The sequence below is a fragment of the Anas platyrhynchos genome, chromosome 7 (assembly GCF_047663525.1).
Source record: "Anas platyrhynchos isolate ZD024472 breed Pekin duck chromosome 7, IASCAAS_PekinDuck_T2T, whole genome shotgun sequence".
In the NCBI taxonomy this organism is placed as follows: domain Eukaryota; kingdom Metazoa; phylum Chordata; class Aves; order Anseriformes; family Anatidae; genus Anas; species Anas platyrhynchos.
Genome location: NC_092593.1, coordinates 934,208 through 955,973, shown reverse-complemented (window position 1 = coordinate 955,973; position 21,766 = coordinate 934,208). Strand labels below are relative to the sequence as shown.

At 36.5% G+C, this 21,766-nt stretch overlaps 1 protein-coding gene across 7 annotated transcripts in view; it reads left to right on the top strand.

Moving 5' to 3' along the window:
- The window catches only part of PKP4 (plakophilin 4), an 88,944-nt gene that overhangs the window by 51,716 nt on the left and 15,462 nt on the right, over nucleotides 1–21,766 (top strand). For 4 of the 7 annotated variants that reach the window (XM_038181759.2, XM_038181761.2, XM_038181758.2 and 1 more), the window contains 5 exons: nucleotides 421–979; nucleotides 3,054–3,245; nucleotides 4,813–5,029; nucleotides 7,856–7,988; nucleotides 12,050–12,263. In XM_038181759.2, the coding sequence (XP_038037687.1) occupies nucleotides 421–979; nucleotides 3,054–3,245; nucleotides 4,813–5,029; nucleotides 7,856–7,988; nucleotides 12,050–12,263 (1,315 nt within the window). Of the gene's footprint in view, nucleotides 1–420; nucleotides 980–3,053; nucleotides 3,246–4,812; nucleotides 5,034–7,855; nucleotides 7,989–12,049; nucleotides 12,264–21,766 lie in introns of all 7 variants that reach the window. The other 3 variants (XM_072041005.1, XM_072041004.1, XM_038181756.2) reach the window with 2 other exon arrangements.

Here is a 21,766-nt window from a genome sequence, read left to right as displayed (position 1 = left end):
TTGTGTTCCTGTACCTTGTACTGTTTCTAGCCTTTTTCCCCCTCCTTTTTCATTAATCAGAATGATATTAAGACAGTTATTGAATAAGCTTTATTAGCTTATACTAAAATTTAATACTATTTCTGAATTTTCAAAATAGTAACTTTTTATTAGAATGGTGAGGAAAGAAAGCATTAGTACATATTAACATAGACAAATAGGAATGAGGAATTTCTTTCGTATGTGAAGAAATTCTGTCTAGAAAAAAAGTTATTTTCAGGGGGACTTGAAGGAATGACTTTAAGGATAAAAGCTATTCTTCAGCTGCTGGTATATATTGTTAATTTGTGTATATTTCTTGTTGCTTTCCCTGTTCTACAGGAGAAAATTATCTACTATGTGATAAAAACTGATCAATGTTTTGGTTTTGTTTTTCAACAGCCTTCAGCAAATATTGCTACCAACCGAGCCATGAGACGTGTCAGTTCAGTCCCATCCAGAGCACAGTCTCCCTCTTATGTGGTCAGCACAGGTGTTTCCCCTTCAAGGGGGTCGCTGCGAACATCTCTGGGTAGTGGGTATGGTTCTCCATCAGTTGCTGAGCAAAGATCCCTTACTTCTCATGCATATTCATCCACTACTCTGCCAGTACAGCGGGCAGCATCCCCCTATGCTGCACAGAGACCTGCTTCCCCAGTAGCAGTGCGACGGATTGGTTCTATGACATCTAGACAGACGGCAAATCCCAATGGCGGGACTTCTCAATACCAAACATCAGCGAGAGTTGGTTCTCCTCTTGCACTTGCTGATGTACAAACCAGAGTCGCTTCTCCATCACAAACCCAACTGGGATCTTCTTCCCCAAAGCGTTCTGGCATGACTGCAGTTCCACAGCATTTGGGAACAACACTGCAAAGAACGATGCATGACATTGAACAATTTGGACAGCAGTATGATATATATGAGAGAATGGTCCCTCCACGTCCAGATAGCCTTACAGGTTAGTAAAAAGGTAAAGACTCAGTTTAAAACTCGTTACATACCTAAAACACTGTAGAAAGCCAGTAATGTGGTAGTAGTTTCAAGGATGAAATGTAGCAGTAGAACGTAATTGTGGTGGATTTCGTAAATATGAATGTCAAACGCTATGTATCAATACCATAAGTTCACAGTGAATACCACCTTTCTCTCCAATTACTAGATTGCTAGCCATACATTAAATTATATTGTATGTTTTAAGGTTTATGTGGCTAAGTGAAATTCCGAGTCTTCCAAACAGGAGCATTTCAGTAATTTGAAGATAAAGTATATTTACATGTATGTGCAGATTATACACACAGTAAAAGATACTAGGCTGGGACTAGTTTTATGTCTATGAGTTTGCTAAAATAGGTAACGTAGTACTATTGAGTTTTAGTCTTTTTATGTAATAATTCTAAGTTATCTCAAAGTATGTTAACTTTGAGGGTAACAACATAGGGTAACCATTGTAATATTGTCTTAAAATAAAGTCCTAAAAGTTAGAATATATTCATTTGAGAGGCAGGTCTTAATAAGATGCAGTTACTACATGTTTTAAGTTCTGTGTGTGTTGCTGTGTTTGTTCTGACCTTCACCTAAAGAAGCACAGACAAAGGTGATCTTGCAGTTAGGACTGCATGTTCTCTTGAGCAGAGACTGCAATGTCTGTTTTTTCTTCTAAACTATTATACTTAAACAAACCCAAAATATTCTTATTTCCCAGCAAAGGGAATAAAGTGTATTCTCCCCAGCTTCCATTTGCAAGGCTTAATAATCTACCAGTTTACTAAAGGGAAAATATCAGTTTGACATAAATGACAATTTAGTAGTTAATATTGATGCAGTCCAGTGGACTGCATAATTTGTGATGTAACAGCAAACCTGTACTCTTAAAATATTTTTAAGGTACTTTACAAATATCAGTGTTCGAGAATATTATTTTGCCTAAACAAGTGAACTGATATAATTTAGGGAAAAAAAAGTTACTGGGGTACATCAGTGATTCAGAAACAGATGTTTTACATTTAATGTATCTTTAGTATTAGGAAAGTAATCAGTAACTGTGGAAGTAAAGCTTAGCATCTTATTTTGTAGCCATTTGCTACAGGAAAGTTGCAGTGGTATGACTTTAGTGTGCTGTATGTCACAAACCAAGTAAGCATCCCTTATTGTTATAAAAAACTTTTTTTTCCTGGTATAAATGACTTACTGTGTTTCTTTAGGAGAACAGTTTAAGACAACATCTGAAATCTTAACCTTATATTTGAACTCTTTTCTTAGAGGAAATTGGGATCCAGGGGAAAGGTTATTAATGTTGCAGCCTTTAGTTTATCCAAAACTCTTCCCTGCTACATAAGCTAGAGGAGAGGATGGATCTAGCACTGCAAAAGCTGTAGCAGGAAGTCCACTGCTGAGGAAATTAAGTTAAATGCAGCAGAGGTAAGACAAGTGGAACTCAATATAGACAGCTAAAAAACAAGGTGAAAAAAAAGTTTCATATAGTTGCTGCAGAACTGTCTGTGTGTGTGTGTACACATATACATAGATAATACGTATCATGATCTATTTAAACTTTTATAAAAAGACATTTCTCCACCTGCTTAAGTCTCTGCTGCCACTACCAAGAAGGCTTTTTTTCTTACTGCTATATATTATTTCATTTTCAAGATTACGACCTCACTTGTACCCACTTTCACAACTGGATTTCTGTCAGATTCACAATTTACCTTGTCAGTGCTAATTCTGTGAATGCGTGTGCTGACTTAGCTTTTATTTGATGTTTTAGACTTTTAACTGTAAATGCTACCAGAAGGAATGAGTTGGAAAACTTAAAGTCATCATATTATGGAGAAAACCTTTTATCAAGGGAATGCAGCTTTGTTAGTGAACCTTTCAGTATGGATCATTTAACAATGGAAAGAAGTTTGAGGAAGAAATCTTTGTAACTCTGTTATACACTTTTTTTTGGCTAAAATAAGAAAGATACAACCGTTGCTGGTTTATTATTTTTAATGATATGGGTCATGTACATATTTACCTCTTCTTGGTTTCAGGCCTGAGGAGTTCATATGCTAGTCAACACAGTCAACTAGGACAAGAGTTACGATCAGCTATATCTCCTGATTTGCACATCACCCCTATATATGAAGGCAGAACTTACTACAGTCCTGTGTACCGTAGTCCAAATCATGGAACAATTGAGCTCCACCAGGGATCCCAGTCAGCGTTATATCGGACAGGGTCAGGTAGGTAAAGGGCTTAGAAAGCTCTTCCATGGGCTGTGTACCAAAGTCGTGCTTGATTTTGTAGTGGAGCTTCTCTAGGACCTGTGGCATAAAGGAGAAATGTAGTTCCAATTGAAAATGAGAAACTATATACTATAAATCAATAGAGATAGAAATGAAGTTTGAAGGACTTAAAATAACCAGTAGGAATTAAAAAACTTTTGTGATGTTTTCAAGAAATACTTGGGGTACATGTCACTGTAAGGTCAGGTTCAAAAGATTTTTTGTTATCATGCACACAGGTACATCCAAGCAAAGAGTATTTCATGACAAATTGTTTTTGATTCCTTTTGCATTCTCTATGCATCAGTTCTCTTACCATTTGAGCTCATGCTTTGTCATTTAATTCATCAGTACAGCATGATAGCTTGCACACCTGCACTACCTACTGCATCTTTCTCAGTAAAAATACTGTTTTTGCCCTACTTCCTAGCAGAGGATAATGTTAAAATACTACATATGAAAATATAAGTGAAACTGAAATATTCCTCTAATGTTTGGTAGAATTCCTACTGATATATTTTGAAGTGCATAGGCATTAGATTAGTATTAGAACTGATTTCTGTAAAGAGAAATAGTTGATTAATGATTTGTGTACTGGAGTAATTTCTAAAAATTCTGGAAATAATGGACTGATAAAACTAAGCAGCTCCCTGGAATATTTAGAGAAGTGGGGTGCATCAAACACAGCATTCATAGCCAGTTGAGGGAAGTGATTGTTTCGCTCAGCTTTGCATTTCTGTGGCCTCACCTTGAGTACTGTGTGCTGTTATGGGTGCCACAATGTAAGAAAGACATAAAACTATCAGAGAGCATCCAACAAAAGGCTATGAGGATGATGAACAGCTTTTGCAATGATGCTACTTTCTTTTCTACAACCTACAGTATAAAAATTACGTTTGTCCATCTGTGCCAGTAAGGAAATATAACTAGAAACTTGAATTCTCTGTTTACTTGTCTACCTAACATCAGTTACTTTGGAAGAACAGAAGCTACCACAACAGCTCTGCTAAGTCAGGAGGATACATGTTCCTGTTTTTGAAACCACCATCTTAATACTTTGAAATCATCACTTACTAGTTTTTTTCAGGAAAAATGTGTGTGTAGTTGGGAAAAGTAAGATCTAATACAAACTATATAATTTTTTGTTTAATTCTTTTTCCTTTTTATTTTTAGTACTGTTGGCAAGTTGAAGTTACTGTTGGTAATTAAATTTTATTATGCACCTTGAAAACATTTTGCATCCTAATTTCTCCTTAATGGCACAAGATGCATTTCTTTCTTTCAGTACTCAGGCAAGCTGGGGCATAAGCCAGGTTTCACCAAACTTTTATTTCTGCAACCAGCCTCTCTGTCTTCCCTGGGACGTTGAGTAATTATTCTCTTACATCTGATGGCAGCTTTTAACACTGAGCACTGTACACCTTTTTTAGACTGATTTTTTTCCTTATACTTTTAAACACATACTGTCTCTTCTCTTCAACAGACATTTGTTACCTAGTTTGTTTTAATACTGATTTTATACTAGGAGTTGGAAATCTGCAAAGATCATCCAGTCAGCGTAGCACACTCACATACCAAAGAAATAACTATGCTCTGAACACAACAGCTACCTATGCGGAACCCTACAGGTCAATGCAGTATCGACTGTCAGAGTCCAGTTATAACAGGCTGCAGCATGCAACGCCCGCTGATGATGGGACCACACGATCTCCATCCATAGACAGCATTCAGAAAGACCCCAGGCAAGTCCATTTGTGCTTTAATACAATAATTTTTAATATATTCCTTAAGTAAATATGGCACCTTTGTTGTCCATATTTCAGTTTTATAATGTTTAAATGGTCATGACTTATTTAGATGTAACGATTTTGTTGAATAGCCAAAGTAATAAGTCATTCTACTTTGTTACAGCAAGAAGAGTGACTTTTGTGCAGTTTTCTTCCGTGTTTATTTTCATTCAAGAGTTCTTATAAAAAGTACTTACAAATTTGATGAGAATTGACTGTATTATTCCAAATATTTTCTGTAACTTTACAGAGCCACTTGTAATACTGTAATAAGCTTTCTTTTTGTGGGAATGGGAAAATGCCAGGTTGTGAAAATTGGAAAGTAAGTACCTAATTTATTTAAATGAATTTTTCAAGAGCAGCCTGCTTACATTTCAAACTAATGTAAGTTTAAAAACATTATATAATGTACTACTTTGCAAAGCGAATACACATTCTTATTTTTAATGTAGTTACTGGTTTGAAATTGTAAATGTATGTACACAGCATGGGCATGTGACAAATGTAATATTATCACTACAATTCATTAGACACTCCATTCATTAAAATCTTATATTTTAACATGGGAATATCAAAACCTAGTCTATGCAAACCTGGAGGGATTTATGGTACTATGTTTGTCTTCAGTATGGGTGATTGCTAGAAATTCCAGTCTGTCCTCAGATGGCCAGTTCATTGAGGCAGCTCTGTACCCTCCCTAGTCATGAAGGAGCATTATGCATGCTGGTGGTTTTTAGAGACAACTGAATGCAGAACACCTCGTACATGGACTACGTGGATATGGACTACAGTGATCTCTCAGGAGTCTTTCAGACAGAAACTTAGGACAACAGATCAACTTTGCAAAGAGACAGCTATTAGCTATAGTCAGACTAAAAATGAAATCTTTTGTTTTCTTTTGTTTTCTTGGGTTACAGAAAGCTTATAACATAGTTCAGTATTTTTCCAGTTTGGCACTTTCCTTCAGTCTCCTTCAGTCTGAGAGAGCTGGGGCTGTTCGGCCTGGAGAAAAGAAGGCTCAGGGGTGACCTCACTGCAAACTTTCAGTACTTAAAGGGGACTTAAAAAAAAGATGGAGAGCGACTCTTACTCAATCAGATAATGACAGGACAAGGGGGAATGGTTTTAAACTAAAAGAGGGGAGATTTAGATTAGAGGTTAGGAGGAAATTCTTCACTCAGAGGGTGGTGAGGCACTGGCACAGGTTGCCTGGAGAGGTTTTTGGTGTTTGCCCCATCCCTGGAGGTATTCAAGACCAGATGAGACCCTGGGTAACCTGATCTAGCGGGTGGCATCCCTGCCCAATGTAGAGGGAGGGGTTGGAACTAGAGGTTGGAACCTTAAAGTCCCTTCCAACCCAAGCCATTCTGTGATTCTATGGTCTTACCTCTAATTTAGATCTGCTAGCTGCAAGCAGCTGCATGCCAGACTTCTTTTGGCATGGCTTACAAAAAGCTACTCTAAAAGCTACTTTACAATAGAGATGGTTCCTATTCATAACAAGGAACTTTTAAGAAATTTACTCAGTTTTTACTGTTTATACACTTTGTCTTTTGATTTCACAGTGGAATAGATGTACCTTAATCTGTTTCAGTCTCTAATTTGCATGTCATACCATTGCAGAAGTTAAGTTACTGTGTTATATCCTGAGACCAGGCTTTGGAAAGCATTGCTCTAGAATAAGAGTCAGAGAGCATTCTGAAAGCTACTGTTTGTTTTTTTTTTTAAGAAAGGTAGTTTTCCATAAGGTCTTCCAGTCATTACGGAGAAGGAACAGGCTTCCTAGTGTCTGTTCGTTGATGCTCCATGCCTGCCAGTGTTCAAGAGGCATTTAGATGATGCCTTCAGTACCGTGCTTTTATTTTTGCTAACCTTGAAGTGGTCAGGCAGATAGACTGGATGATCTTTATAGGTCCCTTTCAACTGAATTATTCAATTCTATCATTAGTAGGGAGAAATAAACCCGTAAGTTGTTGAGCAGTTCAAAGGAAACCCCTACCTGAACTTTTCTTTACTGGTGATTGAATTCTAGGGAGACCCATCATGCCAGACTAACTTTAGCCTTTGAATAGCTATCTGAATACCCTTTTTGGAACACCACTGTATATATATAAATACTACTATTCTTCTTAACCTTCCTTTACAGAAAGAAAATGGCACAACAAACATTAATGGCTTTTTTTCTAAATCTTGAGAATTGGGCATGGATATGTTTAATGGGTTTTCCAGAATATGAGTACACAAAATCACAGTGTTTAAGGAAGGAGGTTTGATGAAAATTATTTTAAACTTACAGTCCTTAAGTAACTCAAATTTTTCAAGTTTTTTGTACCTGATGAACTTTTGACGCTGCACAGCTTTCGTTCAAGTATAATTGGCTTGAGACTAGGAAGAACATTGAACATTCAGAGAAAAAATGCTGTGTGGAAGAAATGCCCTTGAACAGCATTGTTAAATGTGTATCAGTTGCACTATATATTTAAGTTTTGGGAGATTCATGTAGGTTGCAGTGTTTGAGTTAGTATGATTTTGGTGTGTGTATTTGTGTTGTCAATGAGTAAAGTAATTGAAGAACATAGAATATAAAGTGTCATTTTCCAATAAGAAGATTAAAAGTTGATCTGACATAGCTATTCCAATATACCTGTTTTTCTTCCTGTCCCCAATACTCCAGAACAAAAACAAATTGTAAAACACTTATGATGCTCTAGTAATTCCACTTAGTAAATACGCATACATTTACAACAAATGTCTTCCCTTGAATATGTTCACCTAATGAAGGGAGTTTGCTTGGCGAGATCCAGAACTGCCTGAAGTCATTCACATGCTTCAACACCAGTTCCCATCGGTTCAGGCGAATGCAGCCGCCTACCTTCAGCACCTGTGCTTCGGAGATAACAAAGTAAAAACAGAGGTACTGTACTGAGTGTGTTTCTGTTTCTGGGGGAGCTAAAGCTAAAAGAGCAACTAAACCTCTCATCTCTGTTTTTGTATTTTCATCATACCATGACATTCTGGATTTTTTGTGTTTCTGTTTATACTAGATGTATGTTTGTATTGAAGTGCATAGATGTGTGTGATGGAAGTTACGTGAAATTGTTTAACATTCAAGTTTTATAGTCTTGAAGAAGTGCATAGGACAGTTCTGGAAGCCTGTGTTCATGTAACCTGTTGATGGCTGGAGATTGAAGAAAAAGAAGTCTTGAAGGCCTTCCACTGTTTTTGATCAAGATAACTTAAGGAATCACAGAGAATGAGTGAACCGTCAAGCAAAGAAAACAAATCCAACCCTAGAAATATGCAGAGGATAGTATTTATGTCAATGTGGTGTGAAGGAAGGACACATTTGAGTGTTGAAATTTCCAGAAACTACTTGCATTTCACGAGCTGCTTTTTTTGCAGAGCAGCTATGAGCTATTTATCTGAAGGAGTTTGCTTTTTCATTCATAGCATATGTGTGTGTTATCTGCTATTTTAATTATAAATATTATTTATGTCAATAAAATGCTGGTGCAACTTTTACAAGAAGCTAACTTAGCATTACTCACTGTTACTGAAGGGTGGATTAAAAGATGGTGGTTTTGATCTTCTGGTGAAGATCACAATGATCAGCAGATGTAGGCAGATTTATAGGTACTCTTACTATTTTTAAGAGATAGGACTGCTCATTTCGGAATTCTTGGATTATTATCTGTGTATGTTCATCTATATGAGATCTTGTGTTTCTTCACTTTTTCTTTTCATTCTGCATTATGAAAAATCGATTTTGTTATGAAATTGAATCATGAAAAAATATGAAATGTCTGCTTTAATATTTCTTTTCAAAAGTGCACAAAACAAAAGCAATATGCCAAATTTTAAACTGTGCGATGTTAACTTTTTTATTATGTATGAAAGTGTCTTGTCCTCCTTAGCACTGGAAATATTTAAGATATCAGGTATGATAGGTGTGTGGTACCATATATTCAAGCTCTTAAAGCCTTATCCAAAAAAAACATTATTTTTCTGATTTGGAAAGACAATGTATTACATCAGTCAGAGAGACAGCTGTAAATGTTGCCTGCCTTCCATTTAGAGTGTGGAATTTTGAAAAAGAAAATTAACCTTTTTCAAATAGGGAGGGTTCATTTATTGTCACTGTTACTTGCTTTGAATTAATCAGCTGTTAGAAATTCTTACGATTCTATGACAGAACAATTCTATGATAGGACAATTGTCTGGCTATGATAGTACAGAATAATATTTGTGTGTTTTTGGCAAATGAGGTTTTTATTATCATTTCCTGATGAGGTGGCTCTCAGTCTCTTAAGAAGCTGTATCCTGGGTTCAGATGGTGGATGGCATGTTTTAAAAGCATGATGGTATCTGCGGCAATAGGGAAGCTGCAGTTGACAAGGAGAAGTTCCCTTTCAAAGAAGAGGCCAGGAGGAGAGTATTTGCAGTAGGAAAGAATCATAATTGCTTTATTGCAAAGTTCAGTAAAGCATTACTTGAAGACTGCATTAACTTTGCGTATTTGTTAATTATTTAAATTTATTGCTTTATTGCTGTGGTAAATACCAGATTAATTTGCTAGACAACTAAGAGTATTAAAAGCCTGGAAAAATGAATTAAAATGCTTGCATTGCTAAAACCTGAAGGTAAGCATAAAATATTATTTATCAGGAGGAAAAAAAAAAAAATTTAAATTAACCATGAAACTACATAGAAGGAATAAATTACCCTTCCATGTAATGCATATCTGTCTGAATTTGTTTTTCCATAAATATATTCAGTACTGGTTTGTTAGTTCATGAATGTACCTTTTTTGTGAGTTCTGTTTTTGTTGTTTGTTTGGGTTTTTAATTTATAAATGGAATTGCCTGTTTAAACAAGCAACAGCTGCTATATTTCAACATAGTTAATGACTCAGTAAAATAAAAATCTTAAGAATGGTTTTCCAGCTACAGTTTTATTTTTGGATGATGTACATAAAAACTGTATCTCATCAAATTTTGAGTATAGATTGGAAAAATAATACAGCTTTTGTGTCATTGATAACCTGCATCTGTATTATGGATGTGTAGTGTAAAGGTAATGTTTGATGTGCTGCTGTGTTGGCAGATGAGAAAGATTTAACTGAAAATTATCGTTAATTCTTACTTAGTAACTTAGAAATAGGAATTATTTGCCTTAAAAGGGAATGACACTGTAAAAATACTTTATAGTATCCTGTATGTAGTCTGTATCAGATAAATAAATGGTAAGATAATTTTCATGGTACTGTAGACTTCCTACCTACAGAAGTCTTGCCAGATGAATAACTTCAAGTGTTAAGCCCTTCAGTACAGGTTACGATAGCGGCTTTGCATGATTGATGAATGCCAGGATTTGTATGTTTGGGTTTTTTAATGTGTGCAGTAGATACACAGGTGTGTAAATAAATGTTTCCTTTTGAAAAATACTTTTTTTTTTTTTTTTTTTTAACAGAGATATAAAAAATTTACAACTTACCAGTCTTTCATTTTCTTTCTTTTATTCTACTGATGTGATTTGACAGGTAAAAACCACATACACTGTTGGATTTCAATTCAACTTGCACTTCAGTTGTTGGTTTGTTTGTTGTTTTGTTTTAAGCCTCTTCCATGTGTTTGCTTTTAGGAGTGTAGATAAAGATATTAAACATTTTGATTTCCAATGCCATTTCCTAAGAATGTAACAGAGAAGGTGCTATTTTTCGTAGCATCAAATTAGCAAGATTTGGCTAAATCTCTTTTCACTGAGAGTTACTTTATTTGCCTTGTGTTATGGCCAGTAAGACTGAACTTTTAAAGCCAAAAATCCTTGAAAGCTTGTACACATTAATATATTTCAAATGGCCTTGTGGCTTGCCAGACTAATCAGTATACAGGTTAGAACAGAAAACGAGCATTTTAAAAGTACCTTTATGCTGATCTAGAAAATCCCCAGGACTGTTGTTTTACATCTCTTGTAACTGTTCAGCCCAGAACCACATCCTGGATTAGCAAAGTGTTAGGCATGATGGCCTATTTCTTTTCTGCCTGTGACTTCCTTCTAAGGCAGCAGCAGGTATGTGTTTTATTGAGAGATTCTGTGCCAGCTTCATTAGGTGTATTCTGTGGATAGCATGGCATAAAAGTTACTGTGCTGTGCAAAAATAATACCAGGTTATAATAGATCAATCCAATAGCTCATATAATTGCAAAATATCTCATTTTTAGAACAGTTAAAATATTTTAGTAGCCCTTGGATGTTGATTTTTAAAATAATGTTAATCTTAAAAGTAGTGCAACTTAGCTATCTCTTTTAAAAAGGTTTATAATTCAGTAAAATGTTACAGAACTCTAGAATATTTCAATCTTTTATCGCTTCTGGAATTGATTTTGAACAAAGAAAAACACTACACAGAAACAAGATCTCAAAAGACTGCTAGAATTTATTTTTAAAACAAAGAATAAATATAATTAAGCTGTTTAAAGCAAACAATATAAATATTTCTGTTTGTTTTAAGAGTTTTTTTCTACTATAGAGTAGAATTTTACAAAGAACTTCAAGTATGCCCATAGGACTTCACATACGCTAATTTTAAACTGAATTTAATTATTGTGTGATTAAGTGTAAGAATTGGCACTTAAATCTTTGCAATTCTTCAGATATGCTATCCCTTAAAAAGATATTTTGAGGTATAGGAAATTAGTTTAAAAAACGATTACTATGAAACAGAAATTTGACAGTTACAATCCTCTGAACACAACAAATGATTGAAAATGTCTGTCAACTTTTTCTACAAGGGTGCGAGTGATTCACAGATTTTCATTACAGCATTACAGTTAAGTTATTTAGATTTACCAGTAATATTTCATGTTGATGTAGAATAGAATATTCTGTTCTTATAAAAATAAAAGTCTTCTTAATCCATAGAGTGAAATCCATGAAATCAGTGGGTGCTGACGTTTCCATCGTTCCATTTTTCAGGTATGTAGGCTAGGAGGAATCAAGCACCTGGTTGATCTCTTGGATCACAGAGTCCTGGAAGTTCAGAAGAATGCTTGTGGTGCACTGAGAAATCTTGTTTATGGAAAGTCTACTGATGAAAACAAAATAGCAATGAAGAACGTTGGTGGGATACCTGCACTTTTACGACTGCTAAGAAAATCTGTTGATGCAGAAATAAAAGAGCTTGTAACAGGTAAGTTTTTAATATAGACCAGTGCAGAACTGTAATACAGACTGTGTTTCTGAAGTGGGCGAGACTTTGAAATGATTGGTAAGTGACTGGAATTGTGCCTATTGTCTGGATTTTTATTTGCGCATTAGTATTTTGTCAATACAAAACCACTTATTTGGTTACTGACAGTTAAAATCATAGCAAAGAAGTACAAGTGAATCCCGAGGTTATTGCACCAAAGTTCCGCTTAGGGTAAATTTTGCCCCGTTATGATTCGCCCAAATACATAGCTATGTTTTGAATCAATATTTCTTTATTTACTCCTAAACTTAATTTTATTACATGCTTTTTTTTTTTTTTTATCAGATGCTGAGAACAATTTTAAATAAGATCTCGTAGAAGTCAAAAGATGGACCCAAACTGTTTGTGTGTGTTTAAATTACAGACAGACAAGTGGAAATATGTAAATTTTGGAAGCCTTTCAGTGCCGAGGTTGTTAGTAGGGTCATGCAAGTGACTGTGTGTACACCCTCATCTCTTGATTGTGAGGTAGCAAATTTAGATTATATCCTATGAACCTGCTTGGCACTTAGTGCAGGCAAAAAATGCAGAAATAATAAATGACTTGAATGATCCCTCATTTGATTTTGCTAAGCCACTGTGCTTAACTATTTACTTAAACACTAAGCAAAGCTGCACAAGAGTGTTCAAGTTAGAAGTAAGACAGATCTTATTCTGGGAACTTGTCCAAGTGGTTTTCTTGCTTAGGAAAGCTATCAAGTAGCAAAAGGTCTCTATATCCAAATCATTCATATGCAGCCTTTTTTCCTTAACATTTGTTTTTATTTTTGAATTTAAGATTACCCTGCTATAGAGAATTGAAAAGCTGCAGTTTAAGTCTATTCCTTAAGAATAATTATGTAAATGAAATATTTAAAAGTAAAATTATACGTTAGCTGCCTTGTCTGCTCTACAGAATTTATGCTTGATGCATCTAAATTACATGTACTTGTAAGGTGTTAGGGATACTTCCACAGATAAAGACAAAGTAAATTGTAAAATTTTTAATTATAGAGGGTATTTAGTTAGTATCTAAACACAAAAAACAAACAAACAAACAAAAAAACCTCTACTGTTACTTTTCAAAAAAAAAAGCACATCATCTCTAAGTAAAAAGAGTTTTCAAATGTGAATGGTATTCACATTTTGATGACTTTTTTAGAAGTTGACTTACTTTTTGATGCACAGATTTTTATTTTTTATCCAACTACAGTAAAATTAAATTAAATTTTAAGTTTTGACCAAATTGTTTTCTGCTTACGTTGGTGGCATTGACTTCTGTTAGAGTTATACCAATGCTGATTGCTTTATAAAAATCCACAGCTGACTTTTTTGTAAATAGCAATATAAAGAATTATAAGAGATTCAATGACTATTTGCTTAATAGTAATTTAAAAGAAAAATGCACACACCTCCACCTATGGTAGAACCAAACTAGCAAACCACACCCCAGTTACTGTGTTCCCAGTTTAAGATAATGTAAGTACAGATAAATGAATATCAATCTACAGCACTAGAAACATTGTAAATCTGATTTCTAGTTTAAATTTAGCATTATTCATTCCAGCTGTAGCTTTTCCACCACTTTCATAAAAATTGATTTTCCATTGTAGTATTTCTGAAGGAAGATGCTTTTCTTTCTACTGAGGTTGGTCTTTCTTAGCAAATTAATTGTATCTTCATTATTACAAGTACCAGTTAGTGAACAACCATTGTCTTTTAAACATAACAGAAGAATCTGGTGTCATTGCATGTGAAATCCATCCAGTTTAGTTTAATATGAAGTTAGTTAGATCGATGAAACTTTATTATTGCAGATACGTGAAATTATAATGAATCTTGCAATCTATATAGATATTTTTCACATGAATGCATTTGTATAAGATTTCTGAGAAATTGTTTGACAAAATAAAGTTTTAGCCTAAAATTATTTGGGAACATATCCTGAAGATTAAGTATCTGAATTTTGAAAAGCAGAGAAAGAGGGGTAAGGGAGGGGGGAGGTGGTAAGTGCAAAAGCATGTTTTTAGGAGTTAGTAAAGGGTAGGAATACCAGGGCCTGTATTTAATTAACAGTAACTGAAATGACGAGATTGAAATTATACATAGAGAGAAAGAAGTGGAAGCTGAATAGAAAAACATATGAAAAATATAGAAAGTATAATTGCAAAAACATAAGAATTTTAAGAGGAAAGCTAGTTACCTTCTTAATGGCTATAGATTATTTTGAAAATAAAATGTGCAAAATCACTTCATAGTCACAAAAATGAACTAATACTTTTAAAAATACCTTTTTCTTTAAGTTGGACTTTGAAATGCTTTGGATCATATTAACTCTTTACTGAGCTTGCTCTATTTGTGTGCAGTTTCCATTGCTGCTGGAGCATGGTAGCCTTGCTCTCCTGTGCTCTGCTGTCAGAGACCCCTTTAAAAGAGAAACAACTCCTTTTTGCTAATTGCATCATATTTCATTAGATATTCAGCGCCAGCTCTTTCTCAAGGCTACTGTTTCTCTTGTTCCAGCACAACTTCAGCAGTAGGCAGCAGAAGTATTGTTGGGGCCTTCTTGATTGTGCGCAAGAGCTCCATTCCCTAGCAAGTGACATGAAGGATGTACACTGATTTATTCTGTCTGGGTATGTTTTTACTTTGCAGTAGGCCAGTACAGCCTGGAATTAATCTGTGACTTTAAGGAACTCATGTCTTGCAAAAGTTAACAGCAGAAAACTGTGTAAGGGATAGAAAATCAAAATATACATGCTTTGGACCTAGGTACAATTTCTCATAATCGAGTCTACAATCAAGAGACCCTAGGACGTAGACCTTTAATTTGTTAAAATCTGAGAAACATTGGTGCTCTCCTTTAGTGCAAGTTTTCCAAAGAAAGTGAGTCAAATGCCTATCTTACTAGTAGTTTTTTGATTTTTCATTGGATCTTCACCAGCAGAGATGTGCTGTAAACCATTCCCTCCTCAAAGACCCCTGATCCACTCTTTGCAGTGGCTAGTTTTCTGTCAGGCTTTCACCCTGGAAGGTCAAGCAAGAACCAGCACTGACCTTGGGGGAGCAGTAGGATTTCATAGCTGGAAGTTAGGAAGAATGAGCATGAATTCCAGCAGCAGCTGATCACTAGCTTAGCTGTATGGTAAAGGTCTGTCTATAAGGCCTGTCCGTACAGGGGAAGGAGGTTGTTATTGATGGTCCTGGCAATTCTTCATGGTGTATATTACATGAAATTAGTGCTGCATCAGCCAGTTCAGTTTAGAAGTGCTGTTTTATGTCCAGCAACATGGTCTTTTATATTCAGTGTCCTCTTTCTGAGAGATTGCATTCCTGCAGTACTTGACAACTGTGCCTTGTAGCTTGTGTATATTTGGAAAAGGGACCTCAGGTTCTGCAGTCCAGGCAGCCTGAGGTAACTTTCCAGGAGGTACAGAAATAGCTGCAACTCTCGTACAAGTTTGCAAACTAAGCAGTCTGTGAAATGGATATTGTTGACTTTCACAACTTCCATTATACTGTAATATTTACCTCTGTTCTATTCTGTATACCATCCAAAGTACTTGGTGATCAACTGTGTAAAAACTGCAGAGGTAGAAGAATATGATCATCCATGTTCAGCGGAGGACCTAGAAGCCAGTGCAGCTGCTGAAGAACTCTGTTGCCTGTTTGGTTAACACTACGTGGTGTGAGCAGCTGCAGTGTAATTCTTAGCAGTAAACTCTTCTGGGGTCTCAAATGTCTGGATTAAAACACCGAGATTCAAAATCAAAACAAAACATGAAAAAGATGTGGCTGGTTGCAGAGTCAAAACAAAAGTCTTTGCCTCTGGTATTTCCAGGGTCCCACAGATAGTTGAGGGTGCCCCCCGCCCAACACCTCAAAAGCCAAAGCTGTTCAAATAGGAATGACCAAACCAGTTTTCTGTCTCTGATTCAGAAATTTCATCTGCAGCTTTTTTTTTCCTAACCATGACTCAAGCTTGACTTTAAACAGCTAATGCTAGACTAGAGACACAGGCATCATTATGCATTGATGTCCTAATGAAATAGCAGCTTTAACACATGCCTTTCACATATTCTCTGAATTAGGTAACAAATTAATCTTTGAAGAGCTACTGCATAGGGAATTTTCTGAACTGAGCCATTATTTTACAATCCTATTACAGTTGCTGAACTGACATCAGTAATATAACCAATTCAACGGTGAACCTGTGACCTGTAGATACTGAATCGGAGAGAAAGTTGGGCTTACTTATGCTGGAAACTTCATTGCTGTCTATTGCAAAAGACAGTTTTGTCATCTGAAAACACTGCCACAGGTCCAAGTCCAGAAGGATTGTGAATAAATATCAAAAGATTGGGGTTCGAATTAAATGATCTTTAAGGTCCCCTCTAACACAAGCCATTCTATGATTCTACGATTTTGTACATCGACTGTTCATATACAATTGTCTTAATATTTTTCCCTTAGAAGGAAATATAAAAGGCAAGGGGATGGTAGGAGATATTTCCAATGTATAGAGTTCTCTTAGCTAAGAAGCATTGCTACCATGTCATCCAAGGGAATGCTTTCAGCTAATGAGCATTTGTAGAGAAAGTAAATGAAAAAGCCCTACACTTGTGCTGTTGCAATGCCAGTCTTTTTCCATACCGTAGTGCAGGAGATAGATTAATGCATGTATTCATCTGAGAGTGGAGTTTCAAATATGATTAATTTTAATTATATGGATGACCATCAGTTTGAATGCTGGAATGTGTTGCTCCAGAATGATCCAATATGTACACTACTTCTAGTGTTTTCATTGTTGTAATTGTAAAGTTCAGATAGAAAAATGTGTCTTTCTTCATATCAGGATATTTTGAGTTTCAATTTCAGTTTTACTTGATGTGTGATGTAACTGTAGCATTATTAATTTCACATCTGAGATGGCTTAGATTCATTACTGATAAGCATATATTGAATCTCTGGGAGCTTCCATCAATTTGTACTGGGTAGTCACGTAACCTCTTGTGCCAGGATTCATAATTGCAATCGAGAACATCAGATTGACTAAAGTAATGATTCTTTTTATTATTTTTTTTCTGAAGGAATACTCAAGGTATCAGAAATAATTGTCCATATAATTTTCTTGAAAGGTGTGTGACATAGAGGCCTATCTTTTAACAGTAACGTAAGATATACTTCTTTTATGTCAGCGTAGTGGAAAAGTGAATGTTAGTGTTGATTTAATTTGCACTGAAATAGAAATTAATAGCTAATATTTGCAAAGAACAATAGCTTTGGGCATGCAACCTTTCCAAACTCAGATTACAGAAGGTACGTGCTATAATAACACAGATCATAGAATCATAGAATCATAGAATATCCTGAGTTGGAAGGGACCCTTAAGGATCATCAAGTCCAACTCTTGACACCGCACAGGTCTACCCAAGTTCAGACCATGTGACTAAGTGCACAGTCCAATCTCTTCTTAAATTCAGTCAGGCTCGGTGCAGTGACCACTTCCCTGAGGAGCCTGTTCCAGTGTGCAACCACCCTCTCTGTGAAGAACCCCCTCCTGATGTCAAGCCTAAACTTCCCCTGCCTCAGCTTAACCCCGTTCCCGCGGGTCCTGTCGCTGGTGTTAATGGAGAAAAGGTCTCCTGCCTCTCGACACCCCCTTACGAGGAAGTTGTAGACTGCGATGAGGTCTCCCCTCAGCCTCCTCTTCTCCAGGCTGAACAGGCCCAGTGCCCTCAGCCGTTCCTCGTACGTCTTCCCCTCCAGGCCTTTCACCATCTTCGTAGCCCTCCTCTGGACACTCTCCAACAGTTTCATGTCCTTTTTATACTGTGGTGCCCAGAACTGCACACAGTACTCGAGGTGAGGCCGCAGAGTAGAGCGGGACAATCACCTCCCTCGACCTGCTAGCGATGCCGTGCTTGATGCACCCCAGGACACGGTTAATCTGTTCTTTTTCCTTCTTTTACTACAACTGATTATAGGCCACATCTTGACCCTTGAAGGTCTAAATTAGTATGCTCTCTCCCATACATTACAGCACCAAGTGAGCTATTTCACAGCTGTTGCTAGGTCATGAGTTTCAGTAATACTCTCTTGAGCCCAGTTTAGATTCTGCTAATCACAGGTCCATCTTCCTACACATTGCTTTCATGCATTCCACCCAAGAGCATTATGTGCAGCAAGCAGCATATAGAGAAACACTGTTAATATTTGGTGTATTGAAAGAACAGTTCTTCAAAAATAACTTCCCCCCAGTTGAAAGTATCTTGTGGAAATTCATGAAAATTTGGGATTTTTTCGGTATTTCTGTGATCTGTCTACATGCAACAGGATCTGATTTTCATGTAGATGAGGTTCTCAACTTTATCAGACTACATATTTTCATTTCCTGAGTAGGATTATTTTGGATGATGTTCAAGAAATGTAAATTTAGCACAGTTCTCACTGAGAGCTGCAAGGATCAGAATTACAGGCTGCAAAAGTAGAGCAGACAATCCCTTTTCAAAAAGGGAAGACAAAAAGCCCCACATTTCATTAGAACTACAGAAGCTTTTTCATATGGTATTCTAAACTCTCCTGCAAAGCTTTCTGATATTTTTTTTCCTGGTACTGTTACTGCTGATTTCCTTCCTCCGTTAAGAATTACCCAATGCTGATCTCTTGAACTTCAGCCCAGTTTTCTCAGGTTTTCCTCACATCAAGAGAATGTCAAGCACAAATAGTGGCTTGTGATTTTTCTTCTGTGTTTTGTAGTATGTTCACAGACTAAACAAGAAACACGAGGCCTGCTGAAGCAATCAGTTGAATTACAAACCAAAGTGTAACATGAGTAGCGGCAAAAGTCCCTCTCCTTCCAACCCCAGAGATGCTAGGGACAGTAGAGATCCGTTTAGGTAGGTAAGTAGACTTAGCACTCCTTTTGCTACACAGGATCATTTGTGAATGGGATGTTCACCAGTGTCCCAGAATAATGAAACTGGCAGCTAATAGCTGTTGAAAAATCAATCAAAACAGTTAAATATTTTTCCATGTACCTTCACAACAATGACAAACAAAAAGGCACTTTATTTAAATGACATACAGAATTTTACTGTAACGCTAGAAGTATCTTATACCTTTCCTTAATACAACACTGTACCAGCTCCCACCACCATCTCTCTTGTGTTTGAATGGAAACTTCCCAAATTATAACTGCCTTTCCCTTCAGGGTTTGTTTCTGATAAGACCTAAATTTGGTCCAAAATCTCTTAAAAACAAACATCCTATAATAAGACTGTTCTCGTTATTAAAATGAAGATTAAAAGGCTATGTAAGACACATTTTTGGTTTGTAAAATAAATAGCTGAAAACTGCTCCCAAATTATCAAATGGAATGTCCTGATGAGAGCTCTTCCCTGCAGATAATGAACATAGGGATAATAAATTATTAATGATCTGATCAATCTACCTCCTTAAGAGTTAGCTTCTGGGCAAGTTTTAACTTAGTTACTCAGTGGTGCTCTAGTGATTTGCTTTTTGATCAATCCCAGGATAATTCTCATGGAAAAGTTACTCTTTGCAAGTCTAACAGTCTTCTGGATGGATGGAGTTTAGGAAGGTCCTTTACTTAGTCTTTTCCGCCTGTGCCAGTGCATACACATGAAGAAAAGATGATGTTGGCAGTTCCCTTCCAATTTCTTAGTAAGCATCTGAGTTGTACTGTTCCTCCGAAGGCAAAGCAGGGTGGATATGCCGTGTCCCTTATGAGTCTGCTGCAGCTGACTGCACTGGGCCCATGATCCCTGGATACGTAGCATATCATCTTCTGTTGCCTTGGTGTTTCAAACAGTTCTCAGCTGTTCAGCATTTTCACTATCTGTGTGTTAGCCAGTAAGTAAGGCAAGTGCCTTATACTTGGCAAGGCTGAGAGATTTACATCGTATTTGAATAACCATACATTAAGGATGACTTGTAATCCTTGTGACTTGTAAGTAATAGTAATAATTACTTAAGTAATAATTTTTAGAAAGTACTTACTTGTAAGTAAGTAATGACTTGTAAGTAAGGACACCTAGTGGGCCACTAAGATGGTTAGAGGGCTAGAGCACCTCTCCTGTGCAGAAAGGTTGAGGAAACTGGGCTTGTTCAGCTTGGAGAAGAGAAGGCTCTGGGGAGACCTCATTGCAGCCTTCCAGTACTTGAAGGGAGCATACAAACAGGAGGGGGAATGCCTATTTACATGTGTTGGTAGTGATAAGACAAGGGGGAATGGTTTTAAACTAAGACAGGAGATTCAGGTTGGAAATTAGGAGGAAATTTTTCACTCAGAGGGTGGAGAGGCACTGGAATGGCTTGGACAGGGAGGTTGCAGATGCCCCATCCCTGGAGGCATTCAAGACCAGGCTTGATGCGGGCAGCCTGCTCTAGTGGTTGGCAACCCTGCCCAGAGCAGGGGGATTGAAACTAGATAATCTTTAAGGTCCTTTTCAACCCAGGCCATTCTATGATTAATATTTTCAAAGCTTAGACACATAAAATCAAGTATGATGTTTTCCCATATGCGTTAGGTAACTAACAGTAGTCTGAGGCTCAAAATAAACTTTCTATCTTACATAACTTTCTTTAAGAGCAAATATTTGGGGGAAACCAAAACTGGGGCTAGTGAAGGGTTTATCTGAGATTTATTTTCTAGTTTGAATCAAGAACTGCATGAAGTATGGCCTCAAAAACTTAAAACTACAAGCCAGTGAAGCATTTAGGTTGTTCACTGTTAGTTATCAATTAAGTTCTTTAGTGAGGATATACAGTCACAGCTTTATGAAATGAAATTTGGTGTGTATAGAAATAGCTTGCTTTATGTAAAGTTGAAACTGAAGGATAAGTAATAACTGAAGTAAACTTAAATAACCTAAGCCTATTTTGAGTGTGCAAATGTGATGCAGCACAAATGTTGATGAGGCTCACTCAAGAGACACAACAAAATTACTACAAAAAAAGAATCTTTCATAAAATACCACACAACAAATTCCAGCTCCTGGGGGAGCTGATCACAACAGATCCATTTCAAAGGCACATTCTGCTTTCCATTGAAGCAACAGCAGTCAAATAAATATGTTTTGGTTTTAGAAAAGGCAGCTGGGAGGTTTTTGAAGATGCTTTGTATGATAAATGCTCACAAGAACCAATCTTAGCCTAACTGCCAAAAAGTCCGGTCTAGGTAGGTTGAGTTGTTGAAGAAAGTTACGTTATGCAGGAACAGCGAAGTTAGCTTCCACATTCTTCAGACGTTCAAGTTACCTTTGTATGTTGGCTAAACCACAAAGAGAGGAATCTCTGGGAATTACATATTTTGACTGCCTATGTCACAACTAGATACTGAAAGACAGTCATAAATCTCCTCTGGAATATATCCACCCCCCCCACGTGTTTTTCTGAAGAGAAAAAGGCAGGCTGTTTCACAGAAATACTTTTCCTTCTTT